We start from the raw sequence: 25,968 nt of genomic DNA, 5'->3' as shown, positions 1-25,968 counted from the left end.
ATCCAATAAACCATGTGCTCGGAGTAGATTTCTTAATAATAATAATCGTTGGCGCAACAATCCATATTGGATCAGGGCCTTGAAGTGTGTTACAGCACTTCATTCAAGACCATAACGGTACACTACAGTATACTGTAGGAGGCAATATGGTCAGGTTTGCGCTCGTCCGAGATTATTACCCTGATTTGACTCAGGTACTCGTTCACAGCTGAGTCGACTGGTATCCGACGTCAAATCACGATACAAATTCCACTGCCACCAGTGAGATTTGAACCGCGACCTTCCGTACGACAGCCTTGCGCTCTAACCACTTAGCTATCCGGACACCTGCTGTTATCGGTGCCCCCAGTATCGCCCGAAAAGTCTATAAGGACAATATTTATGGTAGAAAAAGAAGACTAGGCAGACCCTGCCTGAGGTGGAACGATGGCGTAGGCCAGAACGCCAGGCAGCTTTTAGAGATATCGAATTGGTGGACCTCATCGCAAAACCGGGATATCTGGAGTTCCTTATTAAGGCAGGCCTAGATCGGATATCGGTTGTTGCGCCCTTGATGATGAAATATTACTTCTTTTATTGCTATCCCACAAAAGCCATATGATTCTTCTGAGTGTGCTTGGAGTTTCCTGAGATTTAAGTCAGTGGCGTTATAATAGAAATTTCCGAAATGCCTCTGCAGATGCGCCCATAAATTGGAACTGTCTTGCCCTGTCCTTCGTTTGTTTGTTGTTTGAGGGTTCAGGTCTCGTTGGAAAACCTCCTTCAAGTCTTTGGAATATAGGTGTGCTCATCTGGAGACTGAAAGGTTGTGCCATCTGGCTTTTCGGGAACTGTGTCTCTTTTCATTCATGCCGATGACAGTTCGTTTTGTGATTTCTAACACCTGGTTACAGATCTCTTGTTGCAAGGAGGAAGTTTAGGTTAGAAACAGAGGATTGTAGCGAGGTACTTAATTCTTCGTATCCTATTAGCTCCCTGTATGAAAACACGGAGGAAATTCAGACATACCTTCTTCTGTTTCCGGTTAAAGAAACGAAGAAGGTCTAGGCATTATTTTGCCCAGCAGTCTCTTAATGCTTCTTTCCTTCTAGTTTCGAACTTTGGAATATAGAAGAAGAAATGTTCGCATTTCACCGCGTCTTTTTTCGCTGTCAGGACGGTTAGAGACGAAAGTTCCATGCATCGCAAATGCCTAGCTGACCTCAATAGTTTGTTTTTTTTTTCTCTTCACATTATACAGTGGAATCCCGTGATTCGTACATCAATTATTCGACTAATTCGTGCAAATTTGCGGTTACTTAGAGTTAATTTTCTTTATTTTGCAATACCGATATTTCGTACCAAATCGTCAGTCCCTTGACCATACGAATTATCAGCATTATACTGTTTTAGGTTTCTTTTAACCCTACCAAGTTTCTAGATAAACAACATTCCGTGGCTATCTGGAAGGCCTTTCCGATAAATGTCACTCCGGAAGTCCGACTGAGCGCCAGCTTTGGAACTCTCTTTCATAGTGATGAAACGATACATATATCCTTCTGATTCTTTATAAAACGCTGCAAATGTTGCTGAAAGAGTCGTATTCGATTCTATTTTTATTCCATTGTTACCAAATGTGGCACCCATGGTGCATGTAGCTTTTTGAAAGACAAGTTAGACGTAGATCCATACGTCTATACAACATCTACCTCTGCTAATAAATCGGTGATCTTTCAAAACCAAATCCTGTTTTTTTGCAAAGCATTCTAGTGTTAATGTGATCTCTGGGCATCCTTATACACTTTGTGCAATCGTTCAGAAAATGTTATCATATTTTTAAACTTCACACCTATTCATCCTGCGGTAGTACCATCTGGTGCGTAGACGTGGTGGGTGCGCTATGATCCACCAAGGGGTGACTGGCAACCATATATCATATTAAGATTGTGGGGTCCTGAGGCCACAGTTGCTTAACGATGGACCGCATCAAGTAGCGGAAAAGAACGTTGTCTCCCACTTTTTGGTTCGCGGGTCTCTCTTTTTGGACTACTACGGACCCAACTTTTTAAAAAAGATGATTAAACGTCTAGTCCTGAAAAAAGACAGCTCTTCAAACGCTCCCTTATCTCTCCCTTCCTAGGAACAACGTGGCCGCAAGTGATTCTGATATACTGATTGCTGCCTTATATACAATAAATTCACAAACACGACATGTGTACGCTATTATCTATTTAACATATAATATGTGTAGGCTTAACCTTGGCCGAAGCCAGTTTTTGTGTCTAAGAAGATCCGTCCAGTCCTCTTTTTCAAGTAATATTTATAAAAAGTCCTTCCACCTATATTGGGAAATTGTGGTGAGGCTATCCAACCCTTTTGTCATAGTAAAGACCTTTCCCGTTACAATGATAGATTGATGAAAAGTCGATAAACGGATACCTCTCTTCAGTAAGGTAATTTCAGAGTCCAGCATGAAATTCAAATGACTCAATATAATTACAATATCATATTAATGGAGGCTTTGTATTGAATTCCTTCCATGGGAGGTTAACACTGCTTTCTTCTAACGACCAGAATTTCTCCATCAGGATCCTGTTTGAATAGACATTTGTAACACTCAGAACCTAGATTTATGGTTACTTCGCTAAGACTTCTCGAGGTACAACTATATAGCAACCGTTTGAAAGCAAGTCTATTCTCTGAAACTCTATAGTTTTCTCTCGCTTAAGGGGGTTGCTTGTTTTTGTGAAAATTAATAATAACTGAGAGAGGCTGTTAGAATCGCACAAATCAAAATTCTGAAATTTTTTTTAGGACAGCATAAAGACATCTCTATTGAATATTGGAAAAATTGGAAAAATTATATAAATATTTTTAGCTTTTCTATAAATACTTCTAGTAAAAGACATTCCACGCATTTAAAAATCAATGAGAATGAGAAAAAGATTAAAGAAACATACAAATTTGATCTGCAACATTAGCACCGTAAAACTCTTCATCTTCATCATCAATAGACCCTATGTGGCTTTGTTTCAGGTTTCTCATACTTACAAGGAAAAGTATATATTTACTGCGCTGTAAGCAGTATAATCGGAAGTGGTCATGCACGTCCTCAGCTTGATCCGGTTCATCACCAAGTGGATACGAACTAAGGACTCCCTCAATATAAAACGAAATCAAATTTGCTACAGTCGGTTTAGGTCAAAATGTCCAATATAATTCGCGCTCGTGTCGAATATATTGCTTGCCAAAAAAATAAGGTCCATAGGTGAAAATTGTGGGAGGTACTTTGGTCACCCCTTTTATCAAATGGAGACAGACGCAAAACTTCCTCAATCCAGAACCCACAAATTGATCGATAAAAATGAAGGTATACCTATAAAGCTCGCGTATCTCACCTAAGGGATCTTTTTTCCAATCAAGATTCAAGTCCATTGTTTCCAGTTTTGCACATTTAATGTTCCTTTCTTTCTGACGAGAAACGTCAAAAGTGGTAGTTTAAAGAGCAATCTACGTGAAGTTTTGTCGTCAAGGTTAAGGAACTTTGACTATCAACTCAGTTTATTGTTTATTATCAATCTGAGTTTTGACAAATGGACAAACCAAAACTTAAGTTGCGGTGAACAAACCGCTATAGGTACAGATAGGCCACAGAATGGTTCAAGCTGCTAGAAAAATTGAAACAATGTCGGAGCAGCCTGATGGTATCGAGCTGCCCCATTTGGTAACTCTCTACACTATTCGTTAAATTTGATCCTTCCTCTCTTGTGATCCACGGACCCTACTTTTAAGTTAAACACCTAAGTTGTCCCTTTTATATACAATCCCAAACACGACATGAGTGCAAATTGTATTATATATATTATATTCTAGACATACCTAGTGAAAATAATAACACGGCTCCTCCACATTTTGGCTCAAATTCATGACTATCTCCTTGCATATGCGGCTCCTTTTTAAGGTTTTGTGTGAAACAAAACCTTATTAGAATCGAGACGGTGTCTGTCTGTCCGTCTGTCCGTCTGTCCGTCTGTCTGTCTGTCTGTCTGTCTGTCTGTCTGTCTGTCTGTCACACCCGATTTATTCGGAAACGGCTGGACCGATTGTCACGAAAATTGGTGAGAGTATGTAATCTGGTGTTCCCTTTACATGCAATAAGTGGCGCCATCTTGTGTTAAGCTTAAGGGGGGCTCCCCATACACGTGAATGGAGGGTGCAAATTTTTTTTTCACAGAATGTAGCCATGTGGGATATCAAATGAAAGGTCTCAATTAGTACTTTTCGAAACTGGTGCAATATTTGATATTGGGTGAAACATGGAGGAGTGAGCGCTCAAAATATGACCCCCAAAAAGTGTAACAGGTTTCGTTCTCAGAACCTATCCAACCGAAAAATCTGAAAAAAATCACAGTAGCGCATCTCTACGAAATCTAGGCCTCAAAATATATCCGGTTCCGACATCTGTACAAATAAAGTTAATAATAGTATATTTCCACATTTTAGAAATTTACCCGGCACCCCCCTTATGTTCATCCTAGAAGTACAAAATTTGGCATGCGTGGAATGAAGAACATAATGCACAATTTGGTCAAGTTTGAACAAAATCCAATTATTATTAACAAAGTTATAGGAGGTGAAACTTTACAATTTTTTGTGAATTTCGTGCACTCTACAACCTGCATGACGTCATCATCACATATCAATTCGTCAATACCACAACGAAATGAGTTCTTATGAATTGGGTCCCAGAGAATTATTTTGTTTTAGTTTTTTTAGTTATTTGCCAGCCAGACATGTGTGCATGTAGGTATATAATATATGCGTGCTAATGAACTTTGCGGGTAGTGCCTAATTCAAATAGATATAAGAAGTACATCGGAAATATGGGTACGATCAATTTATATACGTGCATATATGTGTACAGTATTCGGAAATAGGTAGTTTGTTTGTTTAGGGTGAGCGTAATATCTATGGCTGTAATATGTACGTATGTCTCGTAGTTTGGCAAAATATGAAGGATTATGTTGGATTTGTAGCTATATACGGATAGAAAAATGTGCGTTGAAATTTCTTACATAAGATGAACACAAAACCTTTATATCCGAAGCGCGAGCTTCCGGTATTCCGACTTGTTTTCGAATTGGCTTTGGATTTGGCATTAAGTCATTTCCTTCTTAAAAGTAAAAAGTTTAAAGTTATGTAACTGCGTACCCTGCAAGTTCTTTCTTTAGACTGTTAGGCAAAAACTTTAGCATTGAAAATTATATGACCGCCTCTACCCCTAAACGGAATCAAAACGTGTCCGTCACATCTACGTGTTATCGCTAATAGCTCCCTTAAATGTATTTCATCTTTATCCAGGACTTGAAGTTTACAATCCTCCTTAACTGTTCTGCGCCATGTGATTCTGTGGCCGTTTTTTAGTGGCTTTTTTCTCTGGCTTTCGAAAGCATTTACTCATTTTAGACAATTTTCTTATTCTTTGGCGTATCTCATTAAACGTGCATTTAAGGTACACTTGGCTCGTTTGCATGCACAGCTCCACAACTTGTTAGGCTGAACACATCTTAAGCTGACCTTAAACGGTCAGTATTTCATCAGTCTGGCGTTAATATGAACGACAAAATTATGGCAAACTGACGGTCTGACTGGCTGGATTTGAGTGTAGATTGACTTATGGCAGACTGATGAAATACTGATCGTGTATGGTCAGACTTAGCTTTGTAAACAATTTTGATACAGATTTGCTGTTGATATTGAGCTAGGACTATTTTCAAACTAAAAACGTTGCTTCGTATCGCGACAGTTTTTACCTTAGATTAGTATCCAGATATTTTTCTGTCTTTGTTTGTCAAATGCCATACCTATTCTATACAATTTGGCAAAAGGGTAAACTTTTCTATTTCAGTTGGCTTATGTTCACTACGTTTTTTGCAATTCCTCTTCTCTCTGCGCAGTCAAGGACCTTCTCTTTTACATTTCCTTGTGAAAGAATGGCACTTATTGAAATATCAGATTCTTATTCCATTTGCTGCACATTGAAACCCATCCATGTTTGATATGATACCAATTAAGATTCGCTTGGTCTTGTTGAACTAGTCAACTAAGTAATATTTCTTTTTCTTTAAGGGTTGAGGCGTGGCTTTTAAATTGCATTTCCAAATGAAAGCCTCTACTGTTCTATGGTATCAAATATGTCTGATACATACATATGTTAATGGCAACCTTTGCCCTGGGAAAAGTATGATAGAGATGTTTGCCAAATACTACTTGCTCCTCTATAAACAATCCAAAGTTGGTCTGATCCGCCATCAAGTGGATGGAGACTTATGGCTCTCTTAAACAGAGACTGAATCATATACGTTCCAGCTAGCTTAGTCCGAATCCAGGTGATCTTCGCCCAATATATCTAATTCGCAGCCATATCAAATTCTTCAATATATTGAAAAGGACATCCAATACCTGGTAACAACTGCTTTTTTGTCCAACAACAACAAAGGATCATGAAAAAAAAATGAGAGGCAGCATCCTCCGATTGATCCGATCCATTACACAGGACTCAGGACTCCTTCAATTCTTCCATTCCACAAAATTGGACAGTTACTTATCAATGAAATTGAACCTATAGCTCGCATCTTCCTTAACCAATTTGAAATGATATTATTTATCCTGTAAATAACAAAAATCTCCCATAAGGGAGATTTTTTACAACTGCAATTCAAGTCCATTGTTTCCAGTGTTTCATACCTAATTTTGTTTTCTTTCTGACATGCTATGTAGCACTACAAAAAGCAATCTGTGTTTTGTAGTGAAACTTGAGTGATTTTGAACAAACTGCTATCTTTAGGCCTGGATCCAATATGGATTGTTGCACCAACGATTATTATTATTACGACCAAAAAGGACAAAAATTATGGAACAGGTATTGGCAGGCCACTAAATAGTTCAGGTTATTTAAAAAGGAACCATATGTAATGACCAAATAGGATTATTTATAATGACAAAATGTGGTTGCGATGGTCAAAAGCCATTCTAAGTGGCCGGAAATTATCAAAGGCGGAGAGTTATCTCAAAAACCTAAAAAGATGGCTACATTGATCGTGAAGGTCCGCACGAAATTACGGAAGTTACATCGAAATGCTCCGTCTACACGTCCTTGCATGTCTCTGTGCTAGCCATGCTCGGCAATGTGGAGGTTGGAGGTGGTTTTTGACCAATTCGATCCCTCATGTGTCATTCTACAAAAAATTATCTTGTCTCTCCGTCTGGATCCTGATAATTCCACAAACAGCGCGAGACTACCGAATGACCATCACGCGAGCTAAATCTGAAAAACCAGAATAAAAAAAAAAGTAACGGTTCAAGCACGCACATGAACCCGTAAGACTCCGGACCCGGTTGTCGAGGTTCCCTCCCTGCTTTGGCATATCCCGGCCATTCAGGATGTCATTAAAAATGGCGCCCAAAGTGGGGCCTGAATCTAGGAAATGTTAGTCCCCACATTGGGCGCCATTTGTAAGAAGAGATATTTGAAAATTGAAACAAGCCGCCTGCCTCCCTTCTTTTAAATTATCCTTAAATATTTACTTACAAGTCTAACTTTTGAATAAACAACGTCACCGATTAAATATTCACTGCTACTTCCTATGTATGTGTACATGCATATAGAAAGAAGACTAGCAACAGACAGAAATCTATCTACAATGTGTATTTTCTTTGTTCAATCAAGTTGAACATTGATCACTAAACTATATATATACGTAATTTTTGTAAATTATTTTGTAGAGATTGATCTAAATTTAATCGTCATTAGGGTATTATCTAAAAATCTAAACTATATATAAATGATCGCGATAAGCAATTGAATATTTTCAAGTTCAATTGAAATTCGTAGGGAACACTCAGACCAGGTAGTAGTCTATTTATTGCTATCTATCACATTAAGATATTGCAGACTTAAAAATAGATTACCCAAGCATAACAGTTGATACAGTAATGAATTACTCATTGTGAATTGTTTATAAATGTCCAACATTTTCAATTTTGCACATGTGGTAAATGCGGTTTATAATTACTTCATATACCTTTGAGTTTGTTTAAATTACACAGCCTAATGTATACAGTACATCCTTATGATACGATCGTACATATAGGGTGGACAGAAATATCTGCTGATTTTGTCGGGAAACACTTTTGCAGGACGTTCCATACATCATGTGTATAACAACGACAAAATATACTGGAAAAGATGAAAAGATGAGTTTTTTGAAAATTAAAAGTTATTACTTATGAAAATTTGTCAGGTCAAATTTAATCCATCTAATCAATTGACGAAGCACTAGATTTTGCCTTTTGTTTAGGAAAGGAAACAACCTTTTCGTAGTCAATATCAAAACAATCTGTCTGCGAAGTGTTCACCTATTTCAAGCTGTAGTCTTCAAAATACATAGCTTTGTTTACCATATAGTACATATAGCCAGCTTCTATTTTCTTGAGAAATTTTAATAAATTTCCATTTCTCAATTGATATATCTTATGCCGCTGTCTATAATACTTGACCTTACTGGAAGATCTTGAAGTTTATAATTGGGTTCTTTTCATCGCCAATTTTAGGAATACTTCTTATTAAACTTTGTTCATTACATACGAGGCTTTCCGTTCCGCTAAATTCTAGCTTCTCCTTTGCTTTTATGTTGTCATCGAAGCACAAAAATTTAGGTTAACAATTTTTAGACCCCTTTGATATTGTACCCTAAGTAACAACTTACAAAAACTAGATGACTTTTTCATCTACCCAACGCACAAGTTGAGTACTTTCCGAAAATAAGTTCTACTTCACTTTCAATGTGCACATTTTGGCTCCTTACTCGGACATTTTGCAATCTAAACTAATATAAGTTTCGTAAAGTACCAATCAAGACCTTTCGTTTGATTTCCCATATGACTATATTCCGTAGAATCGAATTTCACATCCCCTTTTGGATGTATGTGGTGCCTCCTTTAAACTCCATGTAAATTGATGTCACTCACTTTATGCGCAGGATTCCATAGTTCCCATATGTCCACCAAATTTCTTTTGAATTGGCGTAGCCGTTTTGGAGAAAAGTGTGTGTTGCAGATAGACACACACATATAGGCATTTTAGGTGTGGGTTGAGTGCATAAGAGTTATACGACGTAGGGCACATGCAGACAATCAGGGATTGCGAAAGGTCTGCTATTAACTTGCTACGGTCGACAGGGTTATTTTCTTCAGCTAAAAACTTTTTAAATTTAATTTTTTTTTACCCATATTCTACCTGGTGTTTGTCTATGTTATTCGAAGCTGCGTTTAGTTTCTTTAGCCTCCATTAAAGGATACCGCGAAGTGTTGGTGACGACCGATATTCCGGCCTGGGGGCAGGAAGAAGGAACAAGACCTTGAACCAAACCGCCAATCCGAAAAAAAGAGTTCCCTGAATTTGACAACTCACTGCCTAAGTATTCAACACATTGCACACCATCAGAAAAGTGGTTGCCATTTAACTGGTATAGCGCGTCAATGACACCTACGCTGTCATCGTTACCGGTTACTTGAAGTGCGCTTTAACTGCTCCCACGAATTCCTGAGGGGCGGAGTCGTCAAGCCCAACGGTTTTACTCTATTTGAGTGCATTGATTGATAGGAACAGTCAGTATCCACATGTTACTGTGACTACCCATTTCACCCACAAGAGGGAGAACCTCCCCGGATGTATTACCGATACCGATTAGAACCGTGTTGTTCTTTCCACCTCTTCAGTTGCTCGTCGTCGTGGAAGAGAAGTCGGCCGTTAACGATCTTCACAGGACCATCGGAAAATTTATGATTACATGCAAGTGCCTTCGCGATGCTTTACACACTTTTAAAATCAATGCGCTCTGCGGCATCTTCCGCTTCCCTGACAAGCGCAATAACAAATTTCCTTTTTTTCATGACGTGCACTGCAATACTTTGAAATTCTCGGAATATCACTCGGTACCGGAGTTCGAGCGCGTCCCGCCCGCCATCACTCGTAGCGGCCAATATAGCCTCCAATCTCTTCCGTCTATGAATCCGCTCCCCTATTCCACAGTCAGCCAGATCACATGATGCGCCTTCGAGACATGACCGACGATCGGCGTAGCACAGAAGAAAAAAGCGTTTTTGATGGCGACCCAATGCTCATTGACATTCTCAGGTAGGTTATTCAATGTATCTGCCGTTCCATTAATACGATAGTCCTCCCAGTGCCGAGCGACAGCCTGATCACACAAGCAGTCGATGTTGAACTTGGGGGGTCAATGCTCCATAACCCTGCAAGAAGTGACGGACGCAACACCCAAGTGAACGCTTAAGAAAATACAAAGTATGAAAAAGAATACGAGGCAGACGTCAAAAAGCTTTTAAGGATATCGAATGGATGGACCTCAGCCCAAAACCGGAGTGTCTAGAGTTCCTTACTAAAGCAGGCCTAGACCGGATAGCGGTTGTTGCGCCGTTGATGATGATGAACAAATTCATTATTATTAGCAATTTTACGAGTAATTATGGTAAGGACTGAATTTTCCACCCCATCCTCGGATCGGTGGGAAGTTTATATAAAGTAGCTTATGGCGGTCATCTCATTAAAAAAGTATGACGCTGCTGGAAAAATTAAGGCAGTTATAAGCTATGGTACTTCACATGGAAGGTATTTTAAAATCAACATTGTAAAATTTAGTTTGTCAATCACCCTCCCGGCTGGGAAGGAGGTAAAGAGAGTATGCAGGAGAAAGAGATGCCCTGATAAAACCAGCTGCCACTCCCTTCTCCCGTCCACCCGGGCGTAGAAAATGGTGGGGGAAGTAGCGGCCTCCCGTTTCAACCTCATTTGAATAATTGTAATTGCAATATATTAATATATCTTGTAAAATTCTTCAAATTAAACAAAAATCAATCAATTGATGAACACGGAATTATATTCGTGAATTTTCGCTAAACTCCAATTATGATTGAATCAAATGCAAAAGTTTCCTTTCGGTGTTAAAAATGAGCACCCAATAGACTCACTGCCTTTACCGTACCAGAATCAAAAATGTTGAGTGAAAAAAAGACAAATCGCGCCATTTTGATTTTTTAATTTTTAAATGAAAACTCATAATTCTGGTGAAGAATATAACTTCACATGTGTACAAAAATCCCTCAAATCCCCCCCCCCCCCCAAATCCGTTTACAATCATGTAAATCTCAAGAACGTAGGTTCGAGAAAACCGACTTTAGAAAAATGATTTCAGAAGCTCGTAATGTGCACGCGTTCTCAAAATAAGCGTCATTCACATATCTACTGAACTCACAGCCCTACATTATATATCATCGTCAGCATCAACGGCGAAACAACCGATGTTCAGTCTAGGCATGCCTTAGTAAGGAACTCCAGACATCCCAGTTTTGGGCCGAGATCCATTAATTCGATATCCCTAAAAGCTGTCTGTCGCCCTGACCTATGCCATCGCTCCATTTCAGGCAGGGTTTGCCTAGTCTTCTTCTTGTACCATAGATATTGCCCTTATAGACTTTCTGGGCAGGATCATCCTCAACAATAAGGATTAGGTGACCCGCCACCGCAACCTGTTTGGCCGAATTTTATCCACAACCTGACGTTCATGGTTCGCTGATAGATTTCGTCGTTATGTAGGCTACGCAATTGTCCATCCTCATTTAGGGGGCCATCAGTTCTTCGGAGGATTTTTCTGACGAACGCGGCCAAGTGTTCGCAATTTTTCTTGCTAAGAACCCAGGTCTCCAAGGAATACATAAGGACGGGCAAGATCATTGTCTTCTACCTACTGTACAAGTTTTGACCCTATGGTGAGACGTTTCGAACGAAACCGTTTTTGTAAGCTAAAATAGGCTATGTTTGCAGCCTATTGGCGTGCGTAGATTCCATCGTCATAGCTGTTATTGGTTGTGATTCTTCGTATGTTCTTTGGTTTCTGGCGCTGACATTACCACCATATACTGCCAGGTTTAAGAGGACGCACAGTCACGAAACTGATACTGTTGCTATTATCTGGCCTTGCACATTGATCAGAGTAAGCCTAGGCAGTCTTGTCAATTTTGTTGGAATTCCGAATTTTTCCATGGCAGTGTACAGTTTTACCCTGGCTATGCTACCACAGGCGGTTTTAAAGTCGCAGAGAGAAAATCTAATCTATTGTTGATTTGCCTGGAGTGAAGCCCCTTTGGTATGGGCCAATGGTGTCGTATAGGGCTACCCGACCTAGCAAGATAGCGTACTCAGCAACGTGATAATTATAATTGCTGCACTGTGTGATATCTCCCTTTTTATGTATGAGACAGATAATGCCTCATTGCCAGTTGTCAGGCATTGATTCGCTATCCCACACCTTGAGAATCAGTTGATGGATCGCATGGTGTAGTTTATCGCCTCCATATTTAACCAATTCGGCTGTAACTCTATCGCTTCCTGGCGACTTATGGTTTTTAACCCGATGGATTGGATGGACTATTTCTTTTATGTTTGGTGGTGTTAACAAAATACTCAACCCATCGCTCCAATATGCCCATTCTGTGGAAAATCAGTTTTCCCTCTTTGTCTCGGCAGGATGAGGATCGCGGTGTATAAGGCTTCATCCTTCTGACTTCTTGGTGAAACTTCCGCGACTGCGCTTTTCGAGTTCGCAGATCTGTTGATTTCCCCAAGCTTCCTTTTTCTATCTGTGAAGTCGCTTCTGCACTTGATGGAGCTCAACGAGATAGTGATCCGAGTCTATATTGCCCCTCCCCATATGTTCTGGCGTTCAATCAGCACGTGGTCAATTTGGTTGAAAGTGGTCCCGTCTGGAGAGGCGCACGTATGTTTGCGGACCGCATTCCACGCAAACCAGGTACAGTCAACAACCATTTCGTTCAATACCGCTAACTGAATAATTCGCAGTCCGTTATCATTGATATCCTTACGTAGGTCATGGGAGCCGACATATAGCCTGAATACGAGCTCCGTCAATACTTGAGTATTATTATAAAATCCCCAAATATGATTTTGATATCATACTTGGGATAGGCTTCGAGGCTCGGGCTCAGCTGCCTCGTAGAAGGTATCCTTCTCCGACTCCAGTCCCCTCTGTAGGGACGTGAACGTTTATGAGGTTATTATTTCTAAATTAGCCTCACAAGCGTAAGGTGCATAGCCTTTCGCTTATATTTTCAAAGCCGATAACAGCAGATTTCATTTTTTGGCTGACTAAGAAAACTACTCCAGCGCATGGTCTACTGAATGGCCGCTATAATATATGGTGTAATGGCTTCTCCAGAACCGGTCTCTGTCCAGCGTATCTCTCTCAACGCTGTTACATCAGCCTTAGATTGGGACAGGGTGTCGATTAGCACATAGCACAATCGTAATTCTTAACGGACTCATATCATTTTTTGAAATTCCTCCTTACACAAACTGCAAAAGTTCAGTCTCAATTTTTGAAATTATCGATAATAAAAATATTTACGATCGAGCTTACTCAAGGAGCAATGATTTTACAATAAATTTTGTGACCAAACTCAACACATTTCGAATTAATATGTGTATGTTTGGGTTCGAGTACAAAAATTATTTGCGACGAAAGAGCAAGATTTCATAAAGATTCTGCAAACAAGTCCCCTCGTCATCTGAATCTCATAGTTTCAGTGCCAACAACACTTGAAGCTTTCAAAACATCTATTCATGTGGATACATGATTATATTGCAAAATGTGAGGATTTGAAGATTTCATAATCACTTGCTATGTTGGGTTACACATTGATCCTAAAAATAATCAATCACAAAGTTGGTGTTCCGTGAACAAGCATATGTACATGTTGCCTGAACACATTCAATTACTCCTGGGCATAGCTCCGGAAAGTTTAATTTTCCGATATGATTCCTTGCAACATATTCCGCCTTAAAATCTTTTGACACAATTACGGGCAGCTAAATTTAACGATACATTAGATATGTCGATGGAACATGGTTAGCAGGTTGCGTTTCCATACACAACATTTCAGTTTTCAGCACGAGGGCTAATATCAAATAAGTGTGAACAGGTGCCAGCATGGCAGCCACCATATGATTCTCAGCAAACTTTCAGTGGCATCATTCAAGGTGGTAGCTAAATTAAGATCTGTCGCACCCGCCCGTCCCTGTTAGAATCATCTACGACAACATGCCAGCCTCAAGAATATTTTCGTTATTCAAAATGAGAAGACGCTTGAGCTGTTGTCTGGAAATTTATTTTGCATTGTGACGTGAGGAAAAGTAATAATTCAGCGCGTGCCCTTTAATTTTGATAGCAGCTAATAAGAAATAAAAAAAGATTTTATAAATATAGAACAGTAAATTTAACTTTCTGCAAAGGAAGTTCAATCTGAAATATTGCTGAACGGATTTGAAAAATATTTCCCGCTCTTCTCTAGGTCAGAGAACTGAACTATCTGGTACATAAATTTGATCAGTTTGAGCTTAGTTGAATTAAAACTTTATCAAACAAATCTCCACTGGAAATGGTCCGATAAATTATTCACCTATATCTATACTCTCCAAGTATAAGGAGAATTGCCCTCATTGATCAACAGTCTATTCAATTTCTGAGAGTATAGGTCCATAATCGCTAAGAAGTCAGCCAAATAGAATTGACTTCTCCTTTGAAGTCAACAGTTCCAGGGGGAGGAACTTGAAGGACAACTTTTGGTAAACAAAAATATTTTATTTGAGTTGTTCAAAGTTATTGCACTTTGAACGTTTTATTAGGTGGTCAAAATTGAGTGTTTTGAAAATAACGATGATGGATGAGAAAGATTACTTCAAAGGAGGCACTTGGCAGGGTAAAATGACGCAATTGATGCTTCTGAACGTGGCAAGGCTGAGGAAGATTATGAAGAGTTTTTACCCCGAAAAATAATTTCATTAAGCAAAATCCTTAGGTGTATCTCCGCAACAAAGTTGTAGACAGAAATCCTTAGAATGTAGCTTTTTACTTTTAGATAATAATGTTTAAAGTTTCAATATAATAATATCATAAGTATCTGTTTTTGCTTCAGGAAGACTCTTCCTCGCTCTGTCTCTGCTTACAATTAGAATAAGTCGGAAAACCGGAAGCTTGACGCTTCAGGTATAAAAGGTTTTGTGTTTCCCTATGTGAGGAGCATAACGTAGTTCTCCATTGGCTGATAGCATTGACCCCAGATATTTAAATCGCTCAGTCCTGGGCAGGTTACTGCCACTGCCAGAACTGAGCGATTTAAATATCTGGAGGGGCAGGTCACTGCCATTGCCAGAACTCGCAACTTGCTTCACGCATTAACAAAATCTGGATGAGGTGGCATTCCACAACTGGTGTTCTTTGTGATCGACGTATCAGCATACGTCCCAAATCTAAAATTTACCGCAATGTCGTCCGTCTGACGCTCTCTATAGTTCTGAGTGTTGGCCGATTATAAAAGACAATGAACGGCGTCTTGTGGTAATGGGGACGAAGATGTTGCATTGCACTGGTGGCGTGACACGTCTGAAATGAGAATATCCGCGATCGATATGGTTTTGCACCGATCATGGAAAACTGCGAAAGAGGCGTTTTCGATGGTGTGTTCACGTAATTCACGCTGAAGAGAATTCCCTTACCAATATTGAACTGAACATTAAAGTGAATGGTAAGCAACCAAAAAGTCGGCCGAGAAAACGGTGGCTTGATACGCTGGATGGGGATTTAAAGGCCTCGCCATTACATCCTGATCAGGCATTTGATAAAATAAAATTACGAAACCGATCACGACGAGCCGACCCCGCTTGTGCGCGACAGCTCGGTGTCACATAGCTAAAAATTCATTTGCCCTCTATTTTTTAGAAAGCGTTTTAAATAAATCATTTGGAAAATCATGGAAACCCCTGTATTAATAATAGTCAACCTCATACACTTCCCACTCTGAGTGTAATATTGTTACCAAATGCCAAGAATGTAACCTACATCAAATATAAAAAAAGGCCGGGGAGAATTAGATTCTTCTTGAACGGAATTTTAATATTTCACTCGAATGTCGATTATTCTCGTTAATTATGACGTCAGCATCTTATTTGCATGGCTTTGGAAGCAGTTAATTCATGCGAAATTGCTAAGTTTGAACTGCTATAACTTTGGCGTTAATGGCTAGATTTCCATAAAATTTAACACGTATATACGAAATATTGTTTTCTATGTTGGTGCTCCTGCTGGAAGTCCTAGGATGAATTTACTCACGCACTTTGCAAATCACGCCAATACGAAAATCAGTTTCGGAAAGTACAAATGGAGACCTTTCATTTGATACCCTACACGACTATATCCGGTAAAAAAATTTTTTTAATCCCTTCTTTGCATGTCCCCCTTTCAACTCCACCTAAATTTATAGATTCCATTGTTCCCATCTGTCCACGAAATTTCGTTTGGATCAGTTTAGTCGTTTTGGAGGAAAGTACGTGTGACAGACAGATAGACATTGAATCGATTTTAATAAGGTTTTGCTTTACACAAAACCTTAATAAAAAATCGCGAGGGGATGAAAAGTAATCGTGGCTACACGGTTAAATTGACAGCAACTATTGTAGTTGCAGCTACGCAGTACAACTTGTAGTCGCTAGATGTCCAATCGCAAGTCGTTTGAAAAGTCGATTCAAAGCCAGAGAGATGACACTATTGACGCGTATCGAGGACATATTTAGTAAGTTGCATATCTTGGGAGAACACACGAGTCGTTTCTATCAGATCGGTCTATTTCTTTATGTTTGACATTCGTTTGAATCGAGGAAGTCGAGTGATTTTCAAAAAATGGACGAAACGTGCGTGTGGTGATACGCCTCAAGAGACTAAAGAGAAGTCAGATAAACATTATGGTGACTAAAACGTAACACCGTCTCCGTCGCTAGTAGGGATTATTTTATTAAGCAAATATCGATATTTCGGGAACAACTTGTTCCCTTCTTCAGTGCACGGGTCTACTACACTAGTTTCACTACTAGCGACGGAGATGGTATTACGTTTTAATTCGCGAATCACACATTGATTATTATGGTGACTCTGCACCTTCCATAAAAATAGTTTATAAGTGGATTCAAAATTTTCGGAGTGGCGGGATATGAGCACAAGTAACACTGAAATTTCAGGATGCCCTGTTGAGGTTACTACTCCAGAAATCATTGATAAAATCCATGATATGGTAATGGATGACAGAAGATTGCAGTTGTTTGAGATTTCTAGTGCTGTGAGTATCTCGAATGAACGGGTACATGTTATTTTACATACACATTTGGACGTGAAAAAGCTAGCCATAAGATGGGTGCCGAGATTCCTCACGCTTGAATAAAAACGAAACCTTGTGAAGTGTTGCAAGAATGGCTTGCAGCTGTTCCAGAAGAATCCGCAGGACTTTTAAGTATTGTTTCGTCACTGTGGATGAAACGCCCACGATTGACCCTCAAAAATGTTCTTTTCCATCACCGCAACGCACCAGCTCCCGCCTCAACAGTTGTGGTCACAAAATTCATGGAAATAGGGTTCCAACTCATTTCACACCTTTATTCGAAGACTTGACTCTCTCCTATTATTCAGCAGGGATCAACAAATTAGGGCAGCGTTGGACATATATTTTTTTTTAAATTGTACAGTGTTTTCTCCCTTCAAAAGCATTTGAATAATTTCTAACAAAAAAGATATAACGTTGTTTATACATTTTAGCAGGCCATAACGGCTTGCACGGTCATTTGAGGCACCTGTCTACTTCTTATACAGGGTGCGCATCCTAGACTTTCGGTATTTCAACACTGAATAACTCTGGACCTTTTTCAACTAATTTTGAGAAATCTGCACGATCCTAAGGATCATTTTAGCTATCAGTCAATGCACACAATGCTTATCGTAAGAAATATGGCGCCTTTAGTCAAAACAATTCATAGTTTAGTGAAAAATTTCTTTGAGTATGGGTCTGTACTCACAACATCTCTTCCCATAAAAAATGCAACTTATTCAGGGACTATTGCAAACGGAGAAACTGCATCGTTTACAATATGGAAAAAACATCATGCCTGATTTCCGAGACAATATTCTTATGATCGACGAAGCCCATTTCAAACTCTTGTGAAGTAAATGAACTGTCGAATTAGGAGAACACAGAATCCACAAGTTTGTGTTGGACGTAGTATGGCCAGAAACTATCACGCTATTGCTGAATGTCGGTACAATGTGTGGAAAAGACACGAAGAAAAGGCAACTTCCCGAAGCAAAGGTAAAGAAAGCGTTCTATGAACAATTACACGCAGTTCAGAACAGGCTTCAGAGATAATACAGTAATAGTGAAAGAAAGTGAATCCAAAGGTGGGTTCTGACAAAACTTTGCTAAGGCGTGCGATAGTAACGCATGGCCTTGGTGACCGTAACAGCAACGATGAGAGTTGTGGATTTTCAGAGCTTTCGTTGTTTGGATATTGTCTGCATGAAAACTACCATAAAGCCAATTGGGTTCCCTATAAACCAACCTAATTGACGTGCATCAGTGGAGGGGCTTGTTTGCAGCTTGGACGACAGAAACAACCCACCCGTGGATAATAATGGGTATTGGATAACCACCAAAAGTTCTTCGTTCTCTGATGCCGGTGAAGCTGTCGGCCACGTCCCAAAAGGACGTTACAAGACCTGGCTTACTACGGAAACTGAGAGGTAGATTATTGAACGGTAGAAGCTAAGAATTCTGTTGATGGCTGCTAGTTGGAATGAATGGGTGGTTACAATGACAAGACGTAGGAAATGCAATATAGCCTAAACCGTGACAAAAGGAATTCCACCATTACTTTGATCAGGAAAGCAGAAATTGCCGCAAATAATCTAGATTCACTACCGTATTACAAAAAAACTTGCAAGTGTTCGTCAGCTTTTTGATGGTCCTGTGAAGGATATTAATGGTAGGCTTCCCATCCTGGATGTTAAGCAGCTAAAGAAATGGAAGGGGCACTTCCACACGCTTTTGAATCATACATCATTGCGTGAAGTTTCCCTTCTTGTGAATGATTTAGCAAGCTACCGTAAAAACTGTTCCCCTAAACAAAAGTGTAATAATCTTTCCCACGAATAAAACTGCCGGTCTTTACGTCTCCCTTCGGAACTTTTCCGTGCGGCCTCTGTGGACTCTGCAAGTTGCTACTTACACCCATACCTAAATCCTGAATTTTTGCCATTTTTCCCAATGATCGGAAGGGTGAGGATGATCTTCAAGATTTCGAAAAAAACTTGGCTTCAGTGCGAGAACTGGATGGACATTTGTGTGCTTACTGTCATCGCAAAGAATATAGCTAAAATAATGCATCAATGAATACCTGGAAATCTCGATCTACATTGAACAAATTAATTTTCGTTCTGGATCTTCCTATATCGGTAAGAATGGCGCTTTCGGATAATTATGGAGTAGTGTAAGGGGTCAATATCCGCACTATACATGCTTTGGCCGATTGAGTTAGAGAAGGCTTCCGACAGCGTAAAATGGGAATGTATCTGAAATGCTGAAATGTCACGTGATGCATCGAAATGAAACCTGGAAGGAATTTATAATGTAATACAGAGTCGGTTGTGATTGCATTTTTTCCGATATTTTTTCTCGTGATTTTTCAAGTGATTCCCGAAATATCGGTTTTCGCAAAAATAAAAATATCAACACCAGCGAATAAAAAAAACTTGTTTTTTATTATTTCAAATAATTAATCGCTGGAAACACCGCATAATTACTCTTAGATCAATATAAAGATTAATTTCCTCAAAACACGCGAATAAATAACAGTCCAAAATAATAAAAGGAAAAGATCCTTTATGACCTCTGTGTCTCATTAAGTATAATCCCTTCTTACAAAAATGACACTGTGTGTATGCAGTGTAGGAAAAAAAGTGTCCTCGAAAAGGTTTTACAAATGTTTTCTTGTTAATGAAAGAATGTATTTTTAATCTTCCTATAAATTTTTTTGTTTTGTAGCATTTTCTATATTGAAGGTGCGTTGTCTCTTTAAGGTTTTGTGTAAAATAAAACCTCATTTAAATCGGTTTACTGTCTGTCCGTCCGTCTATTTGTCAGTCCGTCTTTTTTTTCTGAGGAGGTGGAAATCTTCAAAAGACACTGGTCAAGGGACACCAGTGTCTGGGATTTTTACCCACTAGAAACAACGCTGACTTCCCCCTGCCCCGGGGAACCACCATAAGGTATTGCGTAACGGGGCAGAGTCAGCTCACTCTAGCTTCGTCACCTTTCTTCAATACGTGGCGTACGTGACCACGCTTTTCGCAGTTTATTCTGGATAGAAGCGATCATAGAGTTGACCGCACCCCAATCCTCTTGAAGCACTACCATTTTCGGCACCAGATTTTCTGGTACCACAACCTGTCCTAGGGTCTCCTCTAGATTCCTCCTCTCTTCCACAAATCTAGAACAGTGGAGGAATACATGATCTGGGTCTGGGACTCCATCGAAATTTGGACAGTCGGGTGAGGTGTCCACTTTAAACCTGTGCAGGTATTGGCGATATCCTCCGTGCCCCGTGAGAAACTGGGTGAGACTATAATTAATCTCACCGCGTCGTCTCTTCAACCACTGTTTGACAAACGAAATGCATAAACATTACCAACTAAATACAAATGGGGCAAATGGCCACTTAAATATATTTATATAAGAAATATACAAAACATTTCATAACTGAAGCGATAAGTTTCCGATTTCCCGACAGATGTTCATGCAATCGTTGGCCAGCCAACCCCTCGTCATTCGAGCTGTGAGCCTCAGTCGATTTCCTCGGACGTCCGCTACCATTCTTTATTGCAACGCAGTTCGTGCCACTGAATCGAACCGCGAAACGCCGAATTCCTTGGCAACTAATCTCAACTTGAGCATTTTGTACAGCCTTAATGATAAGGTGCTTCAGCACCTCAGATAATTGTTTTCTAACAATACGATAAATCAACGATAAACTAACAAAATTACTTTGAGCACCTTTTTATTCGCTCAAAAAAAAAAAAAAAAATGAGAAAAATAGAAAAGGACAAAATTGTTACTTTATGACATTCTCTTTCAAAAATTGAAATAATACCTCTTATTCTACGTAAAAAATGCTGCAAATTCATATATAATGTAAATATGGTATAATATAATCATTAAAATTACATTCGTTCATCTTCAAAAACTTTGAGGACGTTCTTTTTTTGAACTATATATGAAAAGCCTTTTTTCCGAAATTATTATTATTATTCTAAACTGGAAAATATGTAAACTTACCAACCAAAGCGTCAGGGATCAATTGCTATAACTTCTATCCATCTTTGTACCAAATTTTGGATATCACAGTGGAAGTTCTCAGCCTTAAGCCTTAAGGGCAGTCCATTACATCTTCGTAAAAATTGAAGCGCTGTTCGAAAAGTCTATAGTACATCGAATGTAATGAACACAACAGAGGGATGAATAATTCCCCCAGCCCATCATTTCCAATAATTTCTAAATCGGGATGAAAACCACTTTGCAATCTCTATGAGATCATTTTTCACATTTTTGCTTCTATGCTAAGTAGTTTTTTATATTATCGTGTCTTTTTCCTTATATTCGTATGACGCTCATTTTCTTCATAGCCAAGTCTTGGTATATAAACGCTTAGAAATACTTATTTGTTCAACTTGTACCGCTTCTGAAAATTGTTTCATTTGACTCGAATATTCATCCGAAATCCCTCTTGTTAAAGCATTGAAATCAACACCCCGCAAATGATAGTCTTCACCAGAAGAACTATACCAAAGTTCCCCAAAAAATCAACTAATTGGGTTCTGAGATAGATATTTTCGAAATAGCAAAAATTATATACATACATTGTCTAGACTTGGCATATGGCATATTCCGATTAAAGGGAACTGACTGGCACTAAAAGAAAACATATTTGTTAAATATCAACATCCCAGCATAATTTTAAAACGTTGTCTAGTACTGAATTCACAGTGTCTTAAGGATAGACCTCATACATATAATCATTTAAAAAAACTGATTTAAACTAACCTATTTTATATATAAGTTGTTGGATAACTAATGTAATGTATATATACAATCAATACAGGTGCAATGCGGCAGCCCAGCCTATGGCTCTTTGCTCAGAGGTGATATCATCTCCAAAATCAAAGAGTATGACGCCAGAGATTTGCGGCATGAGGACGCCCAAATGTTGTTTAGAACAGCTGGAAATGAAATCAAATTAGTTGTACATAGGTACGAAATAGTTCTCCCTCCAATTTCACAGAAATCATCTTACAATTTTTACTGTTTACATTACTCAGAGACAATAAAATTGCACTTACACAAGGCCTTAGTAACGAATCATCGAGATGTTCATCGACTATACCACCAGTGAGTCCTGTCAACTGTTTGAATCCTGATCAACCTCACAGGTAAATTAGTATTTATAATCTTATATTACTTACAAATATACATACATAATACGTTATTATTGCAATTTTTCTTAGAGCACCGTCACCTTTCTTACCAGGACCAGGTCACTATGAAACAGCTATGGCGGCTCCAGTCGACACGCTACCGCACACAGTATTCCCGAAACTTAATGAATCTGGAGGGTATGTTCCTCCAGCAAGACCAGATTCGTCTGCATCATCCAGATTCAGTCCAATGCCAACAAGAGATCATCAACAAGAAGTTCAGGAAGAAACTGCTGCTATTGTAAAACAGGTAAGGAATTGAGTGTCCCTATATTTCGTCTTCGAGATGAGCCAGAAACCCACTATATTTTCTAATAGACCAAGGACCCCTACTGGTGCAGTTTTTTGCAGATAAACCTTTTAATTTTAGAGTAATATCTTAGCTACAATACAACGTTTGTTCCAATATTTTGAGTTTCGTAGTTTTCGAGTTATCACGCTTTTAAATTTGTAAAGAGTTTTTTTCCAGAAATTAAAATACCTGTGCCAGCTAGAAGGTTACGAAATCAAAAGAATTACTTAATACTCTTTGCATAGAATTTTATGAGAAATAGCCGGAAATACAGCTTGACCAGTAATTTTCAAACTCCCTGTATACTTCACTTTGCAAATGCCTGTTGAATGGGCAGGACATTGTCTATCCACCACCCATCATTCAACAAAATAGTAGGTGTTCTGCCCAACGCGTCAATCAAAACTGAGGTAAAAATGTAATCATGGGGCCGACAAAACGAAAAAGAAAAAAATAATCGACTTGAGCACTTAGAGCTAAATATCTCAGTACCTAGATACTGCGTATTAGTATTAGCTGAAAATAAGACGATGATTCTAGAGTTCCCTCTTCGCTTTAATATTTGTAGTCCTGATTATATAGGGGAGCGCCTTCAAATAAACCAAACCAACAAATAATAAAACAACCCCCAAAATTCAGATTAAAGGGAACTTGAGCTCGAATAAATAAATTATGAAAAAAATTTGCTAAAAAGTAATCAAAGCAATTAATTCAGACAAAAAAAATATCCAAAATTATTATGAAAAATAAAATGAAACTAAAAACAATTTAAGATAGTAGGAATCACAAGGAGTCCTTCTAAAATAAATATGGGCAATAGCAAAAGAATAAAAGGTTTGGAGAAAAAGCATAAGGGTGACATTCTTCCCAAAATGCTGTTATAGAAATGTTCAAATAAACAAAAGAACTTATTCTAGTATATTGTTCCACGTGCAAATTTGGTTTGGGGATTGGAACTGGGGTTTCTGGTTTGTAGCATTTGATCATCAATGTTGATAAAATAGTCGAAATTTACAAATCACATCCTTCACAGAACCCAACGGTTTATGTGTTGGGTTAACGCAAGCACAAGCGTAAAAACTTAGGAGAGTACTTGCAAGTCAGCTAACCCAAACTCCATTATCCTTGCCTCAGGACCTACTCACATCTAGCATACCACAGGTACTGGAGGAGAAAGTTAATAATTGACATTAATTTTTACTTTGGTTTTGACCAAAAACTCAGAGGACACTCCAATTAATAATTTGCCCTCCATCCCCAGTTCGAATTCCCGCATCAAAAGCAGTCTCCATTAACCAGAAATAGTTAACCAAATCCAAATAACCGTACTCTCACCACAATTTTACTGGTTGGACAAGCCAAGTAAAAATCAATAACCGTTATTCCTACTTTGATGCTCCCCGTTCCAGGAATCGACTGCGAACTGCCCTGACCGTTGTGTGTCTTGCGAATGCCATGTAAATGAAAATTCATCAGCTCCTCCATTGTTTTTTAGTCATATACTTTGCTCATCTACGGAATACTTGTTTTCCAACACTCAGCACAGCACGTCCAACTTCGTTTACAACCTGCTGAAGAACTTTATTTCCAAGAAAAAAAAACAATGCTACCTCATCCTCGTTATAACCGATCGCTTTCATTTTACTAAACACACCCAACTCGCGTTCAACTCTCCACACAGTTGAGTTGCGTTTAAATCTATTTGCATATGTTGTCTCGTATGTCCCATCTAGTTGCCCATAGTGGCAGCAATGGCACAATAACAACAGCAAAGAATTGAAGCTTCAGTGTGGAGTGGAAAGAGTAGAAATTTAAGATAAAAGGGGTGAGCATGTTGTAGGAGAGAGGTAGATGGGAAATACTTCGGATATGCTTTCCTCCAAAGGAGATCGGTGTTAGAATGCGAACCTCTTATGGGCAGAAAAAGAAGTGGAGCCCATATGCCAATTTATCTAATTGGTTTGAATAAAGATATCCTTTCCTCAAATTCATGCCTGAACAAAATAGATTCACCCTTTAGCAATACTGGTATATCAAGATGACCCATTAACTGGTCTATTAAACAATTTTAAATTTAAACTACAACACATATGTATTGCACCTTTCACGACTTAAAACTTTTCTCCATGAGAAATAGAACTTGAAAGAACTTCTTAAGGATGCTATTGTTCCCCATATTCTACTTCCTCACACTTATATATTTTCCCATACACTAATTTTACTACATAAATGCCAATTAAATCTTCTGGCTCGAATTGGGATTCTAACTTACTCCACTATTAAGAGGTTGTCATTTGCACAGGATTAAAAGTAACGGTGATGACACTTGTGCACAGTTTCATTAAAAGTGAAAATGGAAATAAACAAAAATGATAAATATAAAACTGTGTGCAAACTGGGTGCAAATCTCTTTTCCACTGAATATGGCTATGTGGAGTATCAAATGAAAGAGTTCAATTAGTACTTTCCGAAACTCATATGAATGGGGGATAATAATATCTATGTCTGTAATATGTAAGTTTATCTTGTAGATTGGAAAAAATATGAAGGAATACTTTGGATTTGTCACTACATATATACGGATGGGAAAATGTGTGAAAAAGTTGCTCATATAAGAGACAAAACTTTTATAACCGAAGCGACGATTTACGGGAATTCTATCTTCAAAAATAATGAATCGGCCATTATGAAATTTGAAGGTATGATTCCTTACAAAATTATGAAGAATATTTACATTTGAGATGATCCATATTTTAAGGGCGCTTTTTTATGGTTTTGTTGTCTGTCTGTCTGTCACACCCGTTTTACTAGGAAACGGCAAGACCAACTGTCCCTTAACATATAGCAAGTGGCGGCATTTTGTATTGAGTTTAAGGGGAAGGGCTCCCTTTACATGCGAAAGGGGGGTGAGTTTTTTTTTTCTTCAGATCAAGTGACAGGGCTCAGTTAGTACTTTTTAAGACTTCTGATACTTTTGATACCCGGTAAAATTTAAGGGAGTGAGGGGTTAAAATGTGTGCCCCACAAAGTGTAACAGGTCTTGGTCTCAGAACCTATCCAACCGAAAAATCTGAAAGAAATCACAATGATGCATCTATACGAAATTTAGGCTTCAAAATACATCCCATTCCAATGTCTGCTTAAATAAAGTTAATAGTAGTATATAACCATTCTTTAGAAATTTATCCGGAGACGCCC

At 38.7% G+C, this 25,968-nt stretch overlaps 1 protein-coding gene across 8 annotated transcripts in view; it reads left to right on the top strand.

Moving 5' to 3' along the window:
- The window catches only part of LOC119647941 (LIM domain-binding protein 3), a 69,156-nt gene that overhangs the window by 9,452 nt on the left and 33,736 nt on the right, over positions 1-25,968 (top strand). For 7 of the 8 annotated variants that reach the window (XM_038049292.1, XM_038049294.1, XM_038049296.1 and 4 more), the window contains exons 2-4: positions 22,106-22,254; positions 22,323-22,433; positions 22,509-22,728. In XM_038049292.1, the coding sequence (XP_037905220.1) occupies positions 22,106-22,254; positions 22,323-22,433; positions 22,509-22,728 (480 nt within the window). Of the gene's footprint in view, positions 1-22,105; positions 22,255-22,322; positions 22,434-22,508; positions 22,729-25,968 lie in introns of those variants that run through there. The other variant, XM_038049300.1, reaches the window with a different exon arrangement.

This window comes from Hermetia illucens, chromosome 2 (genome assembly GCF_905115235.1).
Source record: "Hermetia illucens chromosome 2, iHerIll2.2.curated.20191125, whole genome shotgun sequence".
Lineage (NCBI taxonomy): Eukaryota > Metazoa > Arthropoda > Insecta > Diptera > Stratiomyidae > Hermetia > Hermetia illucens.
The sequence above is the reverse complement of the archived record's forward strand: the minus strand, read 5'-3'. Positions and strand labels throughout refer to the sequence as shown.